Here is a 19,792-nt window from a genome sequence, read left to right as displayed (position 1 = left end):
TTCTAGAAGCACTGAGTCACTTGAGAGACCAGCTAAAATTAAATATTCCTGTGGAACACCCCCTACACCCCCAACAGGTTCTGATTTTGTTTACTTGGAGGAAAATAAATTTAAGAAAGAGTCTTGTAAGTTAACATTTTATTAGCTACACATTCTAGTGCATGACTGATTTTAACACAGAGCAATCAATATATAATATATAACACCCGCCATCATCATCCCTCTCCAAAAAAGGAGGCTTATGACTTACTTGCTGCTTCCAGTAACTCTGGATGAAGAGAATATGGAATTAAAGGGTCTGGCAGATCTGCAAAGAAAGCTTTAAGAGCTCCAGCTACAGCATTTACTGTTACTTCCATTGATACTAGACTGATATTATGATCTACAAGACAAAAATTTAAATTTATAAAATAAATTCTTTTTTATAAAATAAATTTTTAATATATTATAAGAGAAGTAAGCTAAACAGGTATTTGTAGATCCAGAGATTTTAGAATCTTCTCATCAGCCATGTTTCTTTACAGGCTGATTCATCCCTCCTCCCCCACTCTTCTAGTAAGTTTGCCTGACATAAAGGAAGAGAGAACCAAGCAAGAAGCATCTTCTATTACAACAAAAAATGCTGTTAGGCTTATAAGTATGTTGAAAACATTAGCTTTCACTAACATCTATCTTTTAAAATGTTTTGTTTACATAAGCTATTTAAAAAGGTAATAAGAAAACTGAAAGACAAAAGATAGGAATTAAGCACATAAATCTGAGTTTATACCTTCTGGCTTATGTTAATTTTTTAAATGAAATATTTTAATTTCAACACTTATCAGTGAAATTCTGACTTAAAAGACAAGAACAGAACATACTACAGGTGTATCATAAGGTTAATTTGCTGTTAAAAGAATCAATATTTCCCTTTTATAAGTACAATGGATACTTATGATGGAAAATGTATAAACACAGACTAACAAGAGAAAAAATTACCACATCACCTAGAGATAATCACTGTTTGTACTTTAGCATATTTCCTTTCAGCCCTTTTCTACTCATTAAAAAAATAAAACAACCAGAAAAATCATAAATACATTTTATACTGGATTTCATTTTTAAGGCATTACCTAAGATTATTAAAATTTTACAGGCAACTTTTAAAAACTTTTCTGTGTATGCTAGGTAACATTTAATTGTAATATAACTGAAAAATGAAAAAACAGTACCAAGAACCTATATATAATCCTTAACCCATTACTGGCCTTTTGCCCTAGTTTAAATGATCCCAAAATATTCTCCCAGATCTAACAATTTATATAATATTTTATTACTGAACATTTGGATTTTATTTAAAAGCATTACAGATACTATGATAAATACTTTTATATAATAAATCTTATTTTCTTAGTCTACATTCTCTGTAACAACAGCTACCTGAAGAATATTTAATATGGTTGTATAGAAAACTCTTCATTATCTCATTATTCATCATAGTTCTCTAAATCACTCCCATTCTAAATATGATAAAGTTAGGATTTAGAAAAATTAACTTTCCTATGGCCCAAAGACAGTGAGTGGCAGAACCAGAAAACAAAACAGGAAATCTAATTCAAGAGGCCCTAGTATTGACCACTACCTGCTCCTTCATTATTGTTAAGCGAAAATGCACAAATCTGATATTATAAAGTCCAGTTTATCCAACAAAATATTTTTTTAAAATTACGTACTATATATACAATATACTTTTAAAGTAATGAAAACACATACTAATCTACATTTTACATGGGTATCTAATATTCTACTCATAAGCCCAGTGGACAGGCCCCCTCCTCCTTTTAAAAAAAATTTCAGGCAATGCTGCAATAAATGACCTTTCAAGTATATCTTGGTAAGCTTAAACTAAGACTTTGGTAACATAAATATTTTAAGTGCAATTTTTCTAACAAAGATAATATGAATTTTAATAGATATACATGAACTGCTTCTCAAAAGTCAACATACCTGCTTGTCTACACTCTTTCAACAATCTTTTTCAGAAATAATAAATCAAAACCAAATCTTTTTGTTTTAATTTTGTATCTATAAATCAGAGACAAAGCATATTTTCACACACTTGGCTGGTCACTTTCTTCTGATGTGAACTGTTTAATCTAGCCTAGGTAATATTCTACACCTTCTTCAAGTTTATAGTTTGTCTCCTGATTTTATGTTTTATCCATCATCTTACATAGAATCCTTACATTTTTAGGTAGTCCAACTTATTATCTTGTCTATGCTTTCTGGGCTTCATATCAAATTTAGGCTTTCCCTACTCTACGATTATAAAAACATCCACTCCTTTTTCTCCATAATGCTGTTTTCATTTTTCCTATTTAAAACTTTGATTTCTTAAAGAATTTGCTTTGAGTAGAGAATTGTTTTGCTTTTATTCCTAATGGCTAACGCCCTATAGCATGAAAAAAAATGTCAACTACATCTTTAAGTAAGTACTGTCTCTGATATACAAAGATGCTGGTATCTCATAAGTCAATTTACTGCTTTTCTAATTCTGGTAATGGATCTTTATAGTTCTTCTATTCCTGACTATGGTATTTATTCTATCACATACTTCTTATCCTTTTTTTTTTTTTTTTTTAAGATTTTATTTATTTATTTGACAGAGAGACACACAGTGAGAGAGGGAACACAAGCAGGGGGAGTGAGAGAGGCAGAAACAGGCTTCCACTGACCAGGGAGCCTGATGGGCTCGATCTCAGGACTCTGGGATCATGACCTGAGCCGAAGGCAGACACTTAACCACTGATCCACCCAGGTGCCCCACATACTTCCAATCCTGTTTTAAAATCCTTACTCCTCAAAATCCCATAACCTTAGAAAATCAATCTTCCCACCATGAAATTTCAATAAGGAAAATAATTTTAAAAATGATTTTATTTTATATACTATACCTTGATCAAACTGCTTTTGAATATTGTCTTGATCAGTTTTGTTCCCACTAACACGGTAGAGTCCTTCAGTACATAATCCTAAAAGAAGAAAGAAATACACAAGCTTTTACACATACATACTTATCTACAACAAAGAATATACTTAAGCTTATGTACATCTCAGTGACTTACAAAAACATGGTGGTAAACTACTGTTAAGAATTAAAAATTTTTTAAAGCATCTCTTTTTAAATTCTCAATGGACTATTTTTTCTGTTTAATAAAAGACACCCAGGTTCCATGCAAAATGAGAAACAGAGTTTCTCCTTATTTCTTCCACCAAATACAGCTAAAATTCCTGAGCACAATGAACAGAAAGTCAAAAGACTGGTAGAGAGAAGGTGACCTAACTAATGACTCTGGAACTTGAAGAACAATAGGACAATGAGTTCTCCGAGTTTTCTTTTTGCCTTATACTGGACTGGGCAACAGAAGCCTGCAACCCAGAACTACCACTAAGCACAGGCAAAAAAAGAAAAAAAAGAAAGTGACAGAAAAGCAACCACAACAAGAAAAACCTGCTTTCTCTAGTGAAAGGTGTAGACTTAGCAAAACAAAACAAACAAAAAACAAACAAAAAGAAAGTAAAACAAAACTTTTTTTTTTTTTTTTTTAAATTGTTAACTGCCCTTCCCTAGCCAAAGACATCAGTTGTGACCAAGCAGCGAGATTAGAATTCCACTTCTGCCCAGCAGCAAGAAAGGGACCCTTCGCCTTCCCCTTTCTGGAATGTCAAATAAGGGTGAATGGAGACTAGACCCTTAGGTAAGAGGGAAATTACCCTCCCCACCACGGCAGTGTCAGTAGAGCCCCATGGTGCAGTGTCAGAAGAGGCCTGCTAAAACAGAAGATCCAAAATCTCGTAGCATAATCTCCAAAATGTCTGGGAAAAAACAATAAAGCTAACTTCGTTCATCATACCACAAACAAAATTTCAACATGAATAAGGAAAGACAATTTAACAGACACCAACACAAAGGCATCAGTTTTGGAATGAACTGACAAGAATTTTAAAGTAGTTATCATTAAATATTTCAATAAGCAATCATAAACACACTAGAAATAAAAAAATAATAAGTTTTAGCAAAAAAAAAAAAAAACAAAAAAAACCCAGAAATAACATAAGAACTGGAAATTTTTAAACTAAGAAATAATAGAACCAGAATGGAGATGAGAGAGTAATGAATGAATGACCTTGAAAAATCAACTGAAATTACAGAATCTAAACAGTTGAAGAAATTATACTGAAGAAGGGGGGAGGGAGAAAGAAGGAAAAAAGAAAAGCCTCAGGGACTTGTAGAAAGTTAACAAAGATCTAACATTTATATGTCACTGGTCAAAAGTCTATAGCTATTTTCTACGTTCCAACAAGTTCCTCAAAGCACTTCTAAAAGAAACTCAATTTGATAAGGCACTGTACTCTTATGATCACAGGAGTAACAAAAAACAAGAAACAAACAGAAAAGAAAAAAAAAAAGAATGAAAAAGTAGATTATTTGAAATATTCCTTGACCAATGTCACACCTTTTGCATGGGATAATGTATTAATTCCTTCTACTTTTCCACCTAGTTATTAGAATTACCTTAGTGTTTACAAAGAAAACACAACAGGAAAGAACAAAGTATATTTCATGCTGGAGGAAAAAAGGTAATATTCAGAAATCCATGAATGTAAAAGGGAGCAAAAATCCAATGACAAAAGTTTCATGGGCTAAAGTTGTATTTTTTAAATGTTACAAAATTTTACTGACATAATCAACATGAATTATTCTGTAATGAATGAAAGAAACCATACACAAAGGAATTTATTTTGTATGATTCCATTTATATCAAGTTCTAAAACAGATAATACTTACCTAGAAGTGGGGGACAGGGGAATCAGAAGGTTATTATGGGTAGTTGGAAAACTAATTGGAAGAGACATAAAGGACAAAGAAAATGTTGTCTCTTGACAGGTATGTATAGATCAAACAGGGGTATGCACTTGTCTCAACTCAATCTAAGTGTACCCTTAAGTTTGGTGCACTTCACTCTATGTAACTGGACCTTAAAAAATTAAAACTGTGAGCACGTATGGAACTCTGCTTAGTAGGTTTTGTTTTGTTTTTTTAAAGATTTTTATTTATTTATTTGACAGACAGAGATCACAAGTAGGCAGAGAGGCAGGCAGAGAGAGAGGAAGAAGCAGGCTCCCTGCTGAGCAGAGAGCCTGATGTGGGGCTTGATCCCAGGACCCTGAGATCATGACCTGAGCCAAAGGCAGAGGCTTTAACCCACTGCACCACCCAGGCGCCCCTGCTCAGTAGGTTTTAAATCTAGAGTGTAATGTATACTTTTTGCACATTCCAGACTTCAGCAAATGAATAAATATGTGGAGAACAAAAGGAGCAAGGATTCTCATTGTTGGAGAAGGAAATTAAAAATTAGGGTTTTTAACACACTGCTACAGAAATAAGTACAGATACATACACAAGTGTATTTCTAAGCTTTCCTAGCTTTTTTGTTAAAATGGTCCATAAGCAGCCCTAACAGTGGTTTCTAAATACCATTCTCCACCAAAACAAATCTGAGCAATCTGAAACAAAGGCTAATTCCAAAGTTGAATCAGGAAAAGCACAAGCCAATCCTGGCTGGTTACATCCTGTGCCAGAAAACGGAAAACTACTTAATGAATTATGGGGACATATCTTCAAAGGACACAGAAGCCATGAAGGAGAGAGACTAAGCTGCAATGATCTGAATTATCAAAATACATAAAAACATTAATGGATTACAGCTCAATTGAGTATAGTAAAGAATGAATGAATCTGTATCAATAAAAAACAAAAAATTAAAAAAGTTTTAACTTCAGTGATGAAGTCTGGTAGATACAGCACCAAATAATCAAAATCAGTATCACCTATATTGGGACACACTGACATTCTGTCTCAACAGATGATGTACTTAAAAAGACATATCATCCTGGTGGTATTTCTAACAAAAAAGCGTAATTCAAATCTAGTAACTAGGAAATACCACACAAACTCAAATTGAAGAGAAAGAAGAGTTCATCTGTATGGTGAAATGTCAACCATTAACACAGGAGAAATAATAGAGATTTTAAAAATCAATGAAGACTAAAACTAGTGGCTAGAAGTCTGATGATAATTTCATAAATTCTTTTGAATTAAAGGGGTTTAAAAAGACATGAACATTAAATGCAATGCACCTAAATTAAATGATATCCTAGACTGTCCCTCTCATAAAGAATTAAATGGCCCAAAATGTCAATAATGCTGAGGTTGACAACCACTGACATAGTGATGAGCATTTATTATTTCTTGCTAAGTGAAAATTTTAAGGTACTTAATCATAGGTACTAAAAATCTTGCCTTCCATTCACTAATAATTAAAGGATGTAAAATAAATAAACAAATAAAAAACATCCCCAACTCACTTACCTAGATGTGAACTATCAAAGTTTCACCAGGACTTAAATCACCCAAGGAATCTATTGTGGGCCTCCAAATAATAAAGGAATTAGAGATCTATTCTAACACTCCAAAACTAAATATAAAAATTTAGAAATTTTAACCAAGTATCCTCTTTTTTCTTTTATTAGAAAAGTGCCTAACCCTTGTGCTGTACAAGGTTCTTACTATCCCAAAATGGTCTGTTTGAATTAATAATACAGGATATCAAACAAGAGTTTTACAGACTATTTCTGTATACCTTTAGGTTGAAATAATCCTAAATCATAAAACAGGTCACAAAGTAAGGTGTGGAGATAACCCATAAATTAGGAAAATACCTCCATGAGGAACGGCATCAGTAAGAGATGGAGACAGGAATTTCAGGGCTTGGTTCCCCCAGAAAAGCAACTAATGTGTGGTCAAAAAGTGTCAGAATATATTTTTGCAGAACTCTGAAATCTAGTTTAAAAAAAAAAAAAGAGCCACAACCACTAAAAGGCTTGGTGAAATACCACTGAAATACCCTTACATTTCAGACTGGCCATGACCATACTGATGCAGTCTATGCTCTGGGCAAAGGTTTCAAGGGCCAGAGGGAACAGCGATCTTGTTCTCAAAGAACTGTGGTGATGGGTTTTCACCTGTCTCCCATATGGAAAAAGCACAAGGGCTTACCTGTGTTTCACTCAACATGAAGTATCCCAGGGCTAAGGTGGCTTCTCTGGCATATAAAGGCACAAGTACAGGCTGTAGCAATTTGGAGCAAGGGACAACAGTCAGGACAAGCAATGGGAGGGGAAGCCCATGATGGAAGATGTTGGCCAGGGAGACAGTGGCATATTACGGCTTTTAACACGCTCCTACATATACTGGGGAATCAAGAAGCCCACATACATGCTCAGGGCTAGATACACCCTCAGAAAAAGCCTGACAAGGTTAGAAACTTTCATTTCTAGGCTGACCACAGGCTCTGCTCAACCTGGAAGTGAAGGCTCAGGCGAGTGATAAATGGCTTGGGTTAAGTGTTCAAAGAGTGCCCCAATACAATCTGCAAAGATTTGGAAAGGACTTTTCCCAATGACATCACGTATTTAATCTGTCAAAACACTAGCTAACCACTAAGCTAATGGAGTACAGACTTCAGTGGCCACAAATGACAAAGAATGCACACATTACAAGAGTAGTTTAGAAAAGTCACCAAACTCGCAAACATAATCAATAAACAACAACAGAAACCCTGCTAAGGATAATTTCCAAAGATACCACAATAATAAAAACCCCAAAATATGTTTTCAAAAACATATTAAGAGAGAGAAAGAAACAAAACAAAATGGTACACTCAAGAAACAAGAAAAATAAACAGAAACTGTCCATGAGGAAACCCAGTCTTTGCACTATACAAAAACTTTTAATCAACTGTTTAAAAAAATGCATTAACAAAGAACTGAAAGGAACAAGGAGAATGATCACAATAGTGAGTATCAATAAACCGATAAAAATTATAAAAAGAACTAAAGAGAAACTCTGGATCTCAAAATCAGAATAAAGAAAATGAAAAATTCACTACAGAGGGGCACCTGGGTAAGTCAGTTGGGTGTCTAACTCCCGGTTTTCGCTCAGGTCATGATCTCATGGGTCATGGTAGTGATCCCTAAGTTGGGCTCTATGCTCAGCAGGGAGTCTGCTTGAAGATTCTCTCCACTGCCCCTCCTCCCACTCACAGGGGTGCTCTCTCAAATCAATCAATCAATCCTTAAAAAAAAAAAAAAAAAAAAAAAAAATCACCAGACAGGTTTAAGAGCAGATTTTATCAGCAGGTAGAAGAAATAGTGACCTTAAAGACTGGCTGGTTGAGACTGTCTAGTTTGAGGGAATGAAGAAAAATTAACAAAACCTAAGATATTTCTGGGACGCCATCAGGTTTACGAACATATGCACAAGGGCTTTCCTAGGTGGAAAGGAAAATATCTGAAGAAAAAATGGCCAAGGGGTGCCTGGATGACTTAACAGGTTGAGGGTTTAGCTTCTGATTTGGGTTCAGGTCGTGATCTCAGGGTTGTGAGATCCAGACCCGCACTGGGCTCCATGATGGGAGCTTTTTGAAGAAATACTTACATACAGATTTTCATAAAGGCACTATTTATTCACAAGAGACACAAAATGTAAATAACCCATAGACCCATCACTGGATGAATGGACAAACAAAATGTATATAAGGAGTAACTGCATGTTTCATGGGTACAGGATTTCCTCCGGAGTGATGAAATATTTTGGAATTAATTAGAAGTGATGTTTACACAACACGGTGAATATACTAAATGCTACTGAATTGTACACTTTAAAGTGGTTAATTATATGTTATGTAATTTTTACCTCAAAAAAAAAAATTTCAAAATCTCACGTAGGGGTAAAAAAAAATCAAGCACTGGTGGTAGTATATAAGCTATTCAAGGTAGATGTTACACAATTAAAAATGCATTGTTGGGGCGCCTGGGTGGATCAGTTGGTTAAGCGCCTGGACTCTTGGTTTTGGCTCAGGTCATGATCTCAGGGTCATGATATCAAGCCCTACAGTGGGCTCCACACTCAGCACAGAGTTTGCTTGACATTCTCTCTCCCTCTGCCCCTCCCCCTACTTGCACACACTCTTTCTCTCTAAAATAAATAGGTAGAGAGAGGGGAAGAGAGAAATAAAATCTTAAAAATCCATTCTTATTGTTTGACAGAAATGTAAACACCACAGAGGGAGGTATATGGGTAAATAGTAGTATTAAGGCAATATACTATTTCAAGAAAACTGCACAATGCAATGTGCATTTAGACAAAATAAAACAACCTACATTAATCAGTTATTTAAAAATTAAATAATTTATTTGGAAATGCTAAATCAACAAACTTGTCATTATAGTATGCTTATGATACACTCATCAGATTCTCTGAGAATATGGAATTGGGACTCAGCATGTAATTCAAACTGAGACATAAAAATGCAGGATGTGTAAACAGACAAGGTAAGTCTAGAGAGAGAAAAGGACACAGAAAAACAGATTGATACTACTACCTTGATTCTAGTCCACTGGGGACAGATTCTCCTGGCTTCCAGAAATAAATTTCCTTTCAATTAAATATTACTTTTTGCATTTGGTTTCTGGCAACCAAAATTAGGATTTTAAAAGCCTTAATTCCTAGGCTACAGATTCATTTTTTTTTTTCCTTCTTTTAAGCACTCAGTATTTTTAAGCAGAAGACGCATTTGGGGGTAGGAAGACAATTGGATTAGAAGCAGTTAAAGCAGTAACAGTGTAAATATGATTTAAAAAGATCTTGATATGGTAGTGACAATGAAAAACAGACAGAAGAAAAATACTACTAAGAAAGGTCAAGGCTTAGTAATTAATGCTGTGTGGGCACAAAGGGTGAAAGAGGGGTCAGATAAATGAAATACCTTTGCCCAGATTAACTGGGAAAAAGAAACTGGCACTATCGGAAAAAAGGAAATCAAGAGAAGGAGTGGTGTGGGGGAGTCATTTTCTTAGATGTGGTATCCCAAGCCTAAAACAAAATGTGTGAGAGAATATGCATAAATGAGATGAACACTAAATGAGGCAGCTATATCTTATTGAAATTAATTAATATTTTAAGAAAATAAAAGTACAGACCAATATCTCTCATGAACACAGATGCAAAAATCCTCAGCAAAGTATTAGCAAAATGAATTTTTAAAAAGTGTAAAAAAGATGATATACTATGAACAAGTGGGTTTTATCACAGGTAATCAAGGTTGTCCAATATTCAAAAACCATTAAATCAATTAAACAATCCATTAAATCATTAGCCTAAAAAAGAAAAATCACACAATCATACCAATATACAAAAAAAGCATGTGACAGAATCCAACACTCATTTATGATAAAAACTCTCAGCAAACAAGGAACAGAGGGGACCTTCCTTAATATGATAAAGACTATAAAAAAAGAAACCTATAGCAAACATCATACTTAATAGTAAGAAACCTAGAACTTTCTCATTAAAATCAGGTACAAGGCAAGGATGTCCCCACTCACCATGCCTTTCGACGGTATTTTTGGAAACCCTTGCCAAAGCAATACAGCAAAAAAAGGAAATCAAAAGCATAGAAGACTGGGAAGAAAAATTATATATATATATTTTTTTAAATGACACAATCTTCTATGTATTAAGTCAACAGACTAAAATCTGGAGTAAGTAATTATAGCAAGGCTGCAGGATACAAGGTTAACATACGAAAGTCAGTTACTTCCTTTATATACCAATGAACAAGTGGAACTTGAAATTAAAAACACAATACCATTTACATTAGCACTCCCCAAAATGAAATACTTAAGTATAAATTCAACAAACTTGTATAAGACCTACATGAGGAAAACCACAAAAGTGATGATAAAACTTGAAGAACTAAGTAGAGAAATATTCCATGTTCACAGATAGGAAGATACAATATTGTCAATATGTCAGTTCTTCCCAACTTGATTTACATATTCAACACAATCCAATCAAATTCCTATTTCTATTATCAAATTATAGTAGTTTTATTATAAATATCAACTAAAAATAAATTAAAAAATAAGTTATCAACAAACTGATTCTAAATTTTACATAGAGAGGCCAAGATTCAAAGCAAATACAATATTCAGAGAGAAGAATAAGGCTGGAGGACTGACACTACCTAACTTTAAAACTTACTATAGAACAACAGTAAACAAGACCATGTGGTATTAAGAAAACATAGGGAAACAGAACAGAATAGAGAACCCAGTAACAGACACCTAGAGTCAACTAATCTTTAATCAAGGAGCAAAGGCAATAAATACAACAGGGCAAAGATAATCTTTTCAACAAATGGTGCAAGAAAAACAATATATCTGCATTTAAAAACAAAACAAAACAAAAAACCCAAAACAAACCTAGATATAAACCTTTCACCCTTGACAAAAATGAACTCAAAATGGAATATAAATGTAAAAGTTAAATGACTGAAATACAAAACACAGCAATACAGTGTGTCTTAAATATAAGACAGATAGTAGAAAACTAGAAACTAGAAACTAGTAGAAGCTAGAAAACTAGCAGAAGACTAGAAGACAGCAGTAGAAAACCTAGATAACCTTGAGTATGTATGGTGATGCCTTTTTAGATACAACACTGAAGACACAATCCCTGAAGGAAATATTGATAAACTGGACTTCATTAAAACTAAAAATTTCTGTTCTGTGAATAACAGTATTTTGAGAATTAGAAGACAAGTCACAGACTGGGGGAAAAATATCTACAGAAGACGTATCTGATAAAGGATTGTTATCCAAAATATACACGAATGCTTAAAACTCAGTAAGAAAACAAGTCCATTACAAAACAGGCTAAAGACCTTAATAGTTAATAGACACCATAAAGGAAGAGGTACTTATGGCAAATAAGAGTATGAAAATATGTTCTACATTTTAAAAACTGAAAATTAAAACAATGAGACACCGCTATATACCTATTAAAATAACACCGACAAAGCCAACTGCTAGCAAAGATGTGGAAAAACAGTAACTCTCATTCACTGTTGGTGAGAATGCAAAATGGAAGACACTCTGGAAGACAGTTTGGCAGTTTCTTACAAAACAAACAAACACATTCCTTACTATACCATCCAGCAACTGCACTTCTTGCTATTTACCCAAAGGAGGTGAAAACTTATATTCACACAACAATCTGAAGACTATGTTCATAGCATTTTAATTCATAACTGCCAAAAGCTGGAAGCAATCCAGACAAACTGTAGCACATCCAGACATCATGGAATTATTAAGTGCCAAAAAGAAATAAGTTATTAAGCCATGAAAAGACCTGGAAGAATCTTAAAATGCATACTACTAAGTCAAAGAAGCCAATCTGGAAAACCTACATACTCTATGATTCCAACGATAGGATATCATGGACAAGCAAAATGATGGCAAATAAAAAGTTCAGTGGCTGCCTAGGGTAGAGGAAGGAAGAGTGGGGGAAAGATGAATAGGTGGAACACAGAGAATTTTTAGGGCAGTGAAAATTGTCTGTATGTTATTAAAATGATGGATATTATCATTACACACTTGTCTAAACCCACAGAATGTACAAAACCAAGAGTGAAGTCTAATGTACACTAGGGACTTTGGGTGATTTCGATGCATTAATGTAGGCTGAACCTTGGTAAAAAACGTAGTGTTCTGATGAGTGATGCTAGTAATGCGGGGTGGGTGGGGTTCATATGTGGAAGCAAGGAATATATGGGAATATATACCTTCTTCTCAATTTTGTTATAAACTTAAAATTGCTCTAAAAAAATGCATCTATTTATATATATCAAGCTTATAATGCCGAACTAACATCAGGACACCTAGGTGGCTCAGTTAGTTAAGCATCTGCCTTCACTGGGTCCTTGGATCCAGTTCCGCATTGGGTTCCTTGCTCAGTGGGGAGCCTGCTTCTCCCTCTTCCTGCAGCTCCCGGTTAGTGCTCTTTCTCTTTCTCTGACAAATAAATAAAATCTTAAATAAATAAATAAATAAATAAATAAAAGGATGAACTAATATCAATGCAGTAAGAATCTTCTACCAGTGTTAAGTAACATAATAGGCAAAGGCTATTACAGGAATAATAAAGTTAACGGCAGTACTTTTTCTTTTTTGCAGTATTTTCTTAATTAATAAAAAACAGTATCTTAAATTCCACTGGGGGGAGGATGGAAAAGATATGTATATTATTACAACTCAAATTTACTGAATTAAAACATGTCACCACCTGAGTGGCTCAATCGGTTAAACTACTTCCTTTAGCTCAGGTCATGATCTGGGGGTCCCAGGATCAAGCCCCATGTCAGGCTCCCTTGCTCAGTAGGAAATCTGCTTCTCCCTCTCCCTTTGTCCCTCCTCCAGCTTGTGCTCTCACTCTCAAATGAATATAATCTTTAAAACAAATTAAGAAACATGTCACTATATTTTCCAGCCACTAAATCTTTAATATTTGAGAAAAAAAAATAATAGCTCTCCAATCTTTCATTTTGTTATTTTCCTTACTATAATGATTCAAATTTCATAAGCAGGCTTACCTAGCTGGCTAAACCGGTATAGCATGCAACTCCTGACCTCAGGGTCATGAGCTTGAGCCCCACGCTGGGCACAGAGATTACTTAATACATTTTTAAAAAAATAAAGTTCATAAAAACGATACTACTTTATAACATTTTCATCCCCTGTTCAAAATAACAATGCCTTATGTTAAAGATAAAGAAATAAGCTTTGAAAAGTGAAGTGACTTTCTCAAGGTCACACACTGAACAAGCTAGGGTAATTAGTTTGTCACATTCAGTACAGGCTTACTTGTTTTATGGGGCATACTTTCTACCACTTCAGGCTAGAAGTGCATAGAAAGGGCATAGAAAACTCAGGTCTTAAATACTTCCCTGAACAAAACTACAAGCATATAAAAATGTACATATAAGAGGGTAACTGCCAGTATTGAATGTATGGAGACTTATGTTCAGAAATACAGGGTAATTGAATAAACCATGACCAGAATGCTGTTGTTCATGTACTAAAATCATTATAAAACCATGTTTAATTATCCCCTTCTGAAAAAGCTATGTATGCTTAAAGGTATAAAAAACCTTAACTCTTGATCATAATAAAGTTAAAAGTGATTTTTCAGTCTACTTCTTACAGATTTATCTGCACTTTTCTTCTTGCTATAGCGAACAACAATAAAACAATTCTGAAGATCATCAAAAGTCACCTGTAAGCAGTAATGGTAAATGGAACTAGACTCCAACTGTATGACCTCAGATCTGTTACTTAATTTCTCTGACATGTTTCTACTTCTGTAAAACAGATTCAACAATCATACATACAACTCATACAGGTTGAAAACTACATGAATATCCAAGTTATTTTACAGTATACTAAAAATTACTATACAAACAGTAAATATTCCGTAAACGCTGATTAACTTATAAAGGAAGCATCTGGAACAGCTTTCACCTAAGAACAGTCTCTTTCCACAGAAAAACCAGAAAATATCTTACACATTGAGTATCACCCTCATCCATTATTATTACAATGCAAAACTTGTGTTTTTATGATATTATAACTTAGTGGGGCCAAGCATAATGCAAATTATCCAGTTGCTATACATTTATATTATTGTAAGTTTCACTGCAACAGAAATGTCTCCATTTCTCATCTTTTCATGCAGTCTTTGTGTCCACATGAGAAAACGATAAATGTTAACTATAGTCTGGAAAATAAAAAGACTGAAATATCATATGTAACAACGTCACAAGGACAAATATCGTTATTATGAAAAAACTGTTTAAACGTTTATTAAGTAAGGAGTTACTTACATGTGCCACAACCATGGGTTTGTAAAAACAAACGACAACAACAATAACAAAAAAGCATTACTTAAGACTCAATGAGTATCTACTTAAAGAAGACATATTCCTGCTAACAGATAAAAACATATTTCAGAGCCAGAAACCATAAAAAAGTAATATTAATATACCAGGAAAACCTCAAGGAATTTCTGCTAGACACAACATACTAAAACTAAGGAAGTTCATTAAGAGACTAACATAATTCCTGGTTTCTCTGGTTTTGAAAGAGTCCTACCTTCAGAATCTATTTGGGCATTCTTGGGTTAGAGTCTTTGAAATTTTTTTCCCTATATTTTACAGTTTTTCACTTTGCTGCTTTGCTGGTAGTATGCCTCCTGCTGCTGATAATCTTATCTTGCTCTTCCAATTTGCCAATGATTTGGACAAATTTGAACTCTTATACATTGTTGATGGAAATATAAAATGGTGAATCCACCACAGGAAATAATTTGATAGCTCCGCAAAAAGACAAACACAGCATTACCATATGACTCAACATTCAACTCCTGGGTACATACCGCAAAGAACTGCAACAGGTACTCAAAACAAATGTTTGTATATGAATGTTCACAGCAGCAGTGTTTACAATGGTCAAACGTGGAAACAAGCTAAATGTCCACCAACTTATCAATGAATAAATAAAATGTGGTAAATCTACTACACAATTACATATGCTACAACACAGATGAACACTATGCAAAGTAACAGATGCCAGACCATATATATGAAATATTCAGGATAAGTAAATCCACAGAGACAATAAGCAGGTTGGTGGCTGCCACAGTCTTGGGCCAAGAGAGGAATAGGGAAAGGAGTAATTACTCAATGGGTAGTTTCCTCTAGGGTGATAAAAATCTTTGGAACTAGATAAGCTGGTGGTTGCACAACACTGTACATGCACTACGGGTCACTGAACTGGACATTTTTATATGGCTAATTTTAAGTCATATGAATTTTATCTCAACAAAAATGTTTCATTCTAAGTCACCTGACTTCTTTATTTTCAATGCTGATACTGATGCTTCCTTATTAAAATTTTCCTCCTCTCTAGTGTTTTAAAGCCTATTCTTTTTTTTTTTTTTTTAAGATTTTATTTATTTACTTGACAGAGATCACAGTAGACAGAGAGGCAGAGAGAGAGGAGGAAGCAGGCTCCCGGCTGAGCAGAGAGCCCGATGTGGGGCTCGATCCCAGGACCCTGGGATCATGACCTGAGCCGAAAGCAGAGGCTTTTAACCACGGAGCCACCCAGGCGCCCCAAGCCTATTCTTTTTATAGCTTATTTGCACTGAGCTTTTCTTCTCACTCTGTATATTCACCCTCAATTTCATCAACACATAGCTTACATTAATAACTATATAATGACAATTACCAATTTTTTTTTTCACAGTTACCAAAGTCTTAAGACTAAATCATTTTCCAAAGATCCACAGCCATACATTCAATGGAGTCTTGGGGCTTTTATATGATAACCCAGAGGCAACTGACAGTTTAACATGTACATAATGAATCCATTACCAAAATACCATTTCTCCTTTTCATACTATAATTTCTGATGTATGGAATGACTGAATCACTATATTGTACACCTAAAACTAATACAACACTATGTTAACTATACTGAAATTTCTAAAAAATTGCAGAATTAAAATGTGTAACAATTGAACAAGGGATGGAAAGTTAAATATATTGTTATAGGTTCTAAATTGTACATTACAGGGGTGTAATATTTGACAATGAGCTGTGATTAAAGATATATATCTCAAACACTAAGCATATCACTTAAAAGACCTAAGACAGACATAACTGATAACCCAAATTCGGGTTAAAACAAAAAATTCAATTAATCCAAAAGATGGTAGGAAAAGAAGAAAAAAGGAATAATAATCACACAGACAAAAAGAAAACAAAAACAAGATGGGAGATTTAAAACCAGTTAAACTGATAATTATAATAAAAACCAATGACCTAATAAATACTCCAATGACACAAATGAATTACCAAATCCACTAACATGCTGCCTGCAAGAAGCTAAACTAAATATAAAGATACAAATAGGCTACAAGGATGGAAAAGATATACCATGCAAACATTACTCAAGGAAAATACCACTGGCTATCTTAATATTACATAAAGTAGGCTTAAGAAGGAATATTATTAAGCATAAAGCGCATCTTTTTTATAATTATAACTAAGTTCATCAAGCAGACATAATCCTAAATGTATATGCAACTAAACAAATTTCAAAACACACGAAGCAAAACCTAACAGAATGAAAAAGGAGAGGGACATACATAATCATGAGGGAGGGCAGACTTCAACAGTATTTTTTAATTAAAAAAAAAAAAAAAGTCAACAAAAATATCAGTAGGGATCTATGAGAATTCTTAAAGAACATCTTGTGACCTAACTTCCATTTACAGAACTCTTTACCCAACAGCTTAATAAAATATTCTATTCAAGGTCCCGTGGAACAGTCTTCAAAACAAGAGTATATTCTGAGCTATAAAACAATCTAAATAAACTTACAGTGAAATCAAACTGCTTGTTTTCCGAATGCAATAGAAATAAACTAGAAATGAGTAACAAGATATCTGGAAAACATTCAAAATAAAACACTGGTTAAGCATCTGCCTTTGGCTCAGGTCATTATCCCAGGGTTCTGGGATTCTGGGATCCTCCTTGCTCAGTGGGGAGCCTGCTTCCTCCTCTCCCTCTGATAAATAAGAAATAAAACCTTTTAAAAAAATAAAATACTTCTAAATAACCAATGAATTAAATTTTTTAAAAAATCAAAAAAGAAGTTACAAAGTATCCCAAACTGAATAAAAATGTAAGCTTATCAAAATCTGTGGTATACAGGTAAAAAAATGCTTAGAGGAAAATATTTAAAATTCAATGTTATAGTAAAGACTGGTCAAAATCATTAATCTGGGCTTCTACTTTAAGACACTATAAAGAAGCCAAATGAAAGCAGAAAAGGGAATTAAAAGTAGAATTCACTGAATTAAAAAACAGACAAAAGACAGGAAATAAAAATCAATAAAACAAAAAGTTGGTTCTTTGAAAAGATCAGTAATATTGATAAATATCTCATGAGAGGGGTAAAAAAAGACAAATCAGTGACGCAAAACCAAAATAGAAGATACCACTACAGATGCTATAGGCATTAAAACATGGATAAGGAATTTTATAAACAAGCTTATGCCATCCTGGGTGAAATAGACAAACCCCTTGAAAGACACACAAAAAAACCAATGCTTACTCAAGAAATCAAAAATCCGTAAAGCCCAGGATCTACTTAAAATAATTTTTAATCCATAGTTAAAAAGTTTCTCATAAATAAAATTCCAGGTCCAAACAGTTTCACTGGTGAATTATACTAAAATTTACAGAAGGAAATATTACCAATTCTGTATAAACTTTTTAGAAAAGACTCAAGTCTGTGATGCCAATTTTACTCTGATACCAAACCAGAAAAAGACATCACAAATATTGAAAACTATAGACCAATATCCCCCAGGAAGCAGAAATACTTAAATTTCAATAAATTGAATCCAGCAGTATTTAAAAGACAAAACATTATGACCAAGTGGTATTTATCCCAGGGATGCAAGTTTAGTTTACCATTTGAAGATCAATTCATATAATTCACCATATAAACAGACTTTAAAAAGAACAATATGATTCACCTCAACAAATAAAGGAAAGTCACATGACAAAATCGACATTCATTTTGGATACAAGGAAACAAGAACAGAAGGGAGCTTCTCAATCTGATAAAGAGCATCTACAAAATCCCCAACAGCTAGCTATCATTATCATCATACTTCATGATGAAACACTGGATGTTTTTTGGGATGATGAAAATGTTCTGTATCTTGACTATAGTGGTGCTTAAATGACTACAGAGTTATCAAAACTTCACTGTACAATTAAAATTGGTGAATTTCACTGTATGTAAATCATCAATGAAGTTGAATTTATAACTAACATAACGGCTTCTTCAAGGTTGTTTAAAAAGTTTAGTCCTTTAAATAAGGCATGTTGATTGATTCTAACGGTAAAAGTACTGCTCATTTACACCACTATGTCTATGGAACTCCAAATAACAAAGTACGATTTTTATTTTTATTTTTTTTAAAGATTTTATTTCTTTGACAGAGAGAGAGAGAGATCACAAGTAGGCAGAGAGGCAGGCAGACAGAGAGGAACGCAGGCTTCCCGCTGAGCAGAGAGCCTGCCGTGGGCCTCAGTCCCAGGACCCTAGGATCATGACTTGAGCCGAAGGCAGAAGCTTAAGCCACTGAGCCACCCAGGCACCCGAAGAACGACTTTTAATACTAAGTATCTGATATGTATTTACATTGTAAGTAAAACCTTCAAAAGATGGTTGTGCTGTAAGTGCATATAGAGAATTCAACACTGAACTCGAGCAACTAAGAATTTTCTGCTAAAACTCATCTGCATTAATTTGTAAAATCAAATACACTACCACTACCACCACCAAAGAATTGGGCTTTAATCTTCTATATGACTACTCTTACGGTCTTATGGTTCCTCAGTACACTTCTAACAAAGCACTTTAAATACATAAAATTTCCTGTCAGTTAACCGAATTAATTCAAATTATGCTAAGAATTGGGGTAGAATTTAATTTTATCTTACACTTGGAATTCATTTTCCTCATACCAAATCACTCAATTACCATAAAAATATTCAAGAAATGGAGATTTTTTTAAAAAAAGATTTTATTTATTTATTTGACAGAGATCACAAGTAGGCAGAGAGGCAGGCAGAGAGAGAGGAAGGGAAGCAGGCTCCCCACTTAACAGGGAGCCTGATGCGGGGCTCGATCCTAGGACACTGGGATCATGACCTGAGCCGAAGTCAGAGGCTTTAACCCACTGAGCCATCCAGGAGCCCCAAGAAAT

General features: G+C 34.1%; 1 protein-coding gene across 4 annotated transcripts in view; it reads right to left on the bottom strand.

The window, feature by feature from the left end:
* The window catches only part of ARHGAP5 (Rho GTPase activating protein 5), a 74,733-nt gene that overhangs the window by 7,391 nt on the left and 47,550 nt on the right, over positions 1-19,792 (bottom strand). For all 4 annotated transcript variants that reach the window (XM_032344000.1, XM_032343999.1, XM_032344001.1 and 1 more), the window contains exons 4-5: positions 2,934-3,011; positions 251-382 (exon numbers count right to left, since the gene is read on the bottom strand). In XM_032344000.1, coding sequence (XP_032199891.1) covers positions 251-382; positions 2,934-3,011 — 210 coding nt within the window. The remainder of the gene's footprint in view (positions 1-250; positions 383-2,933; positions 3,012-19,792) is intronic.

This window comes from Mustela erminea, chromosome 5, assembly GCF_009829155.1.
Source record: "Mustela erminea isolate mMusErm1 chromosome 5, mMusErm1.Pri, whole genome shotgun sequence".
Taxonomy (NCBI): Eukaryota; Metazoa; Chordata; class Mammalia; order Carnivora; family Mustelidae; genus Mustela; species Mustela erminea.
This window is presented reverse-complemented; position numbering and strand designations above follow the sequence as displayed.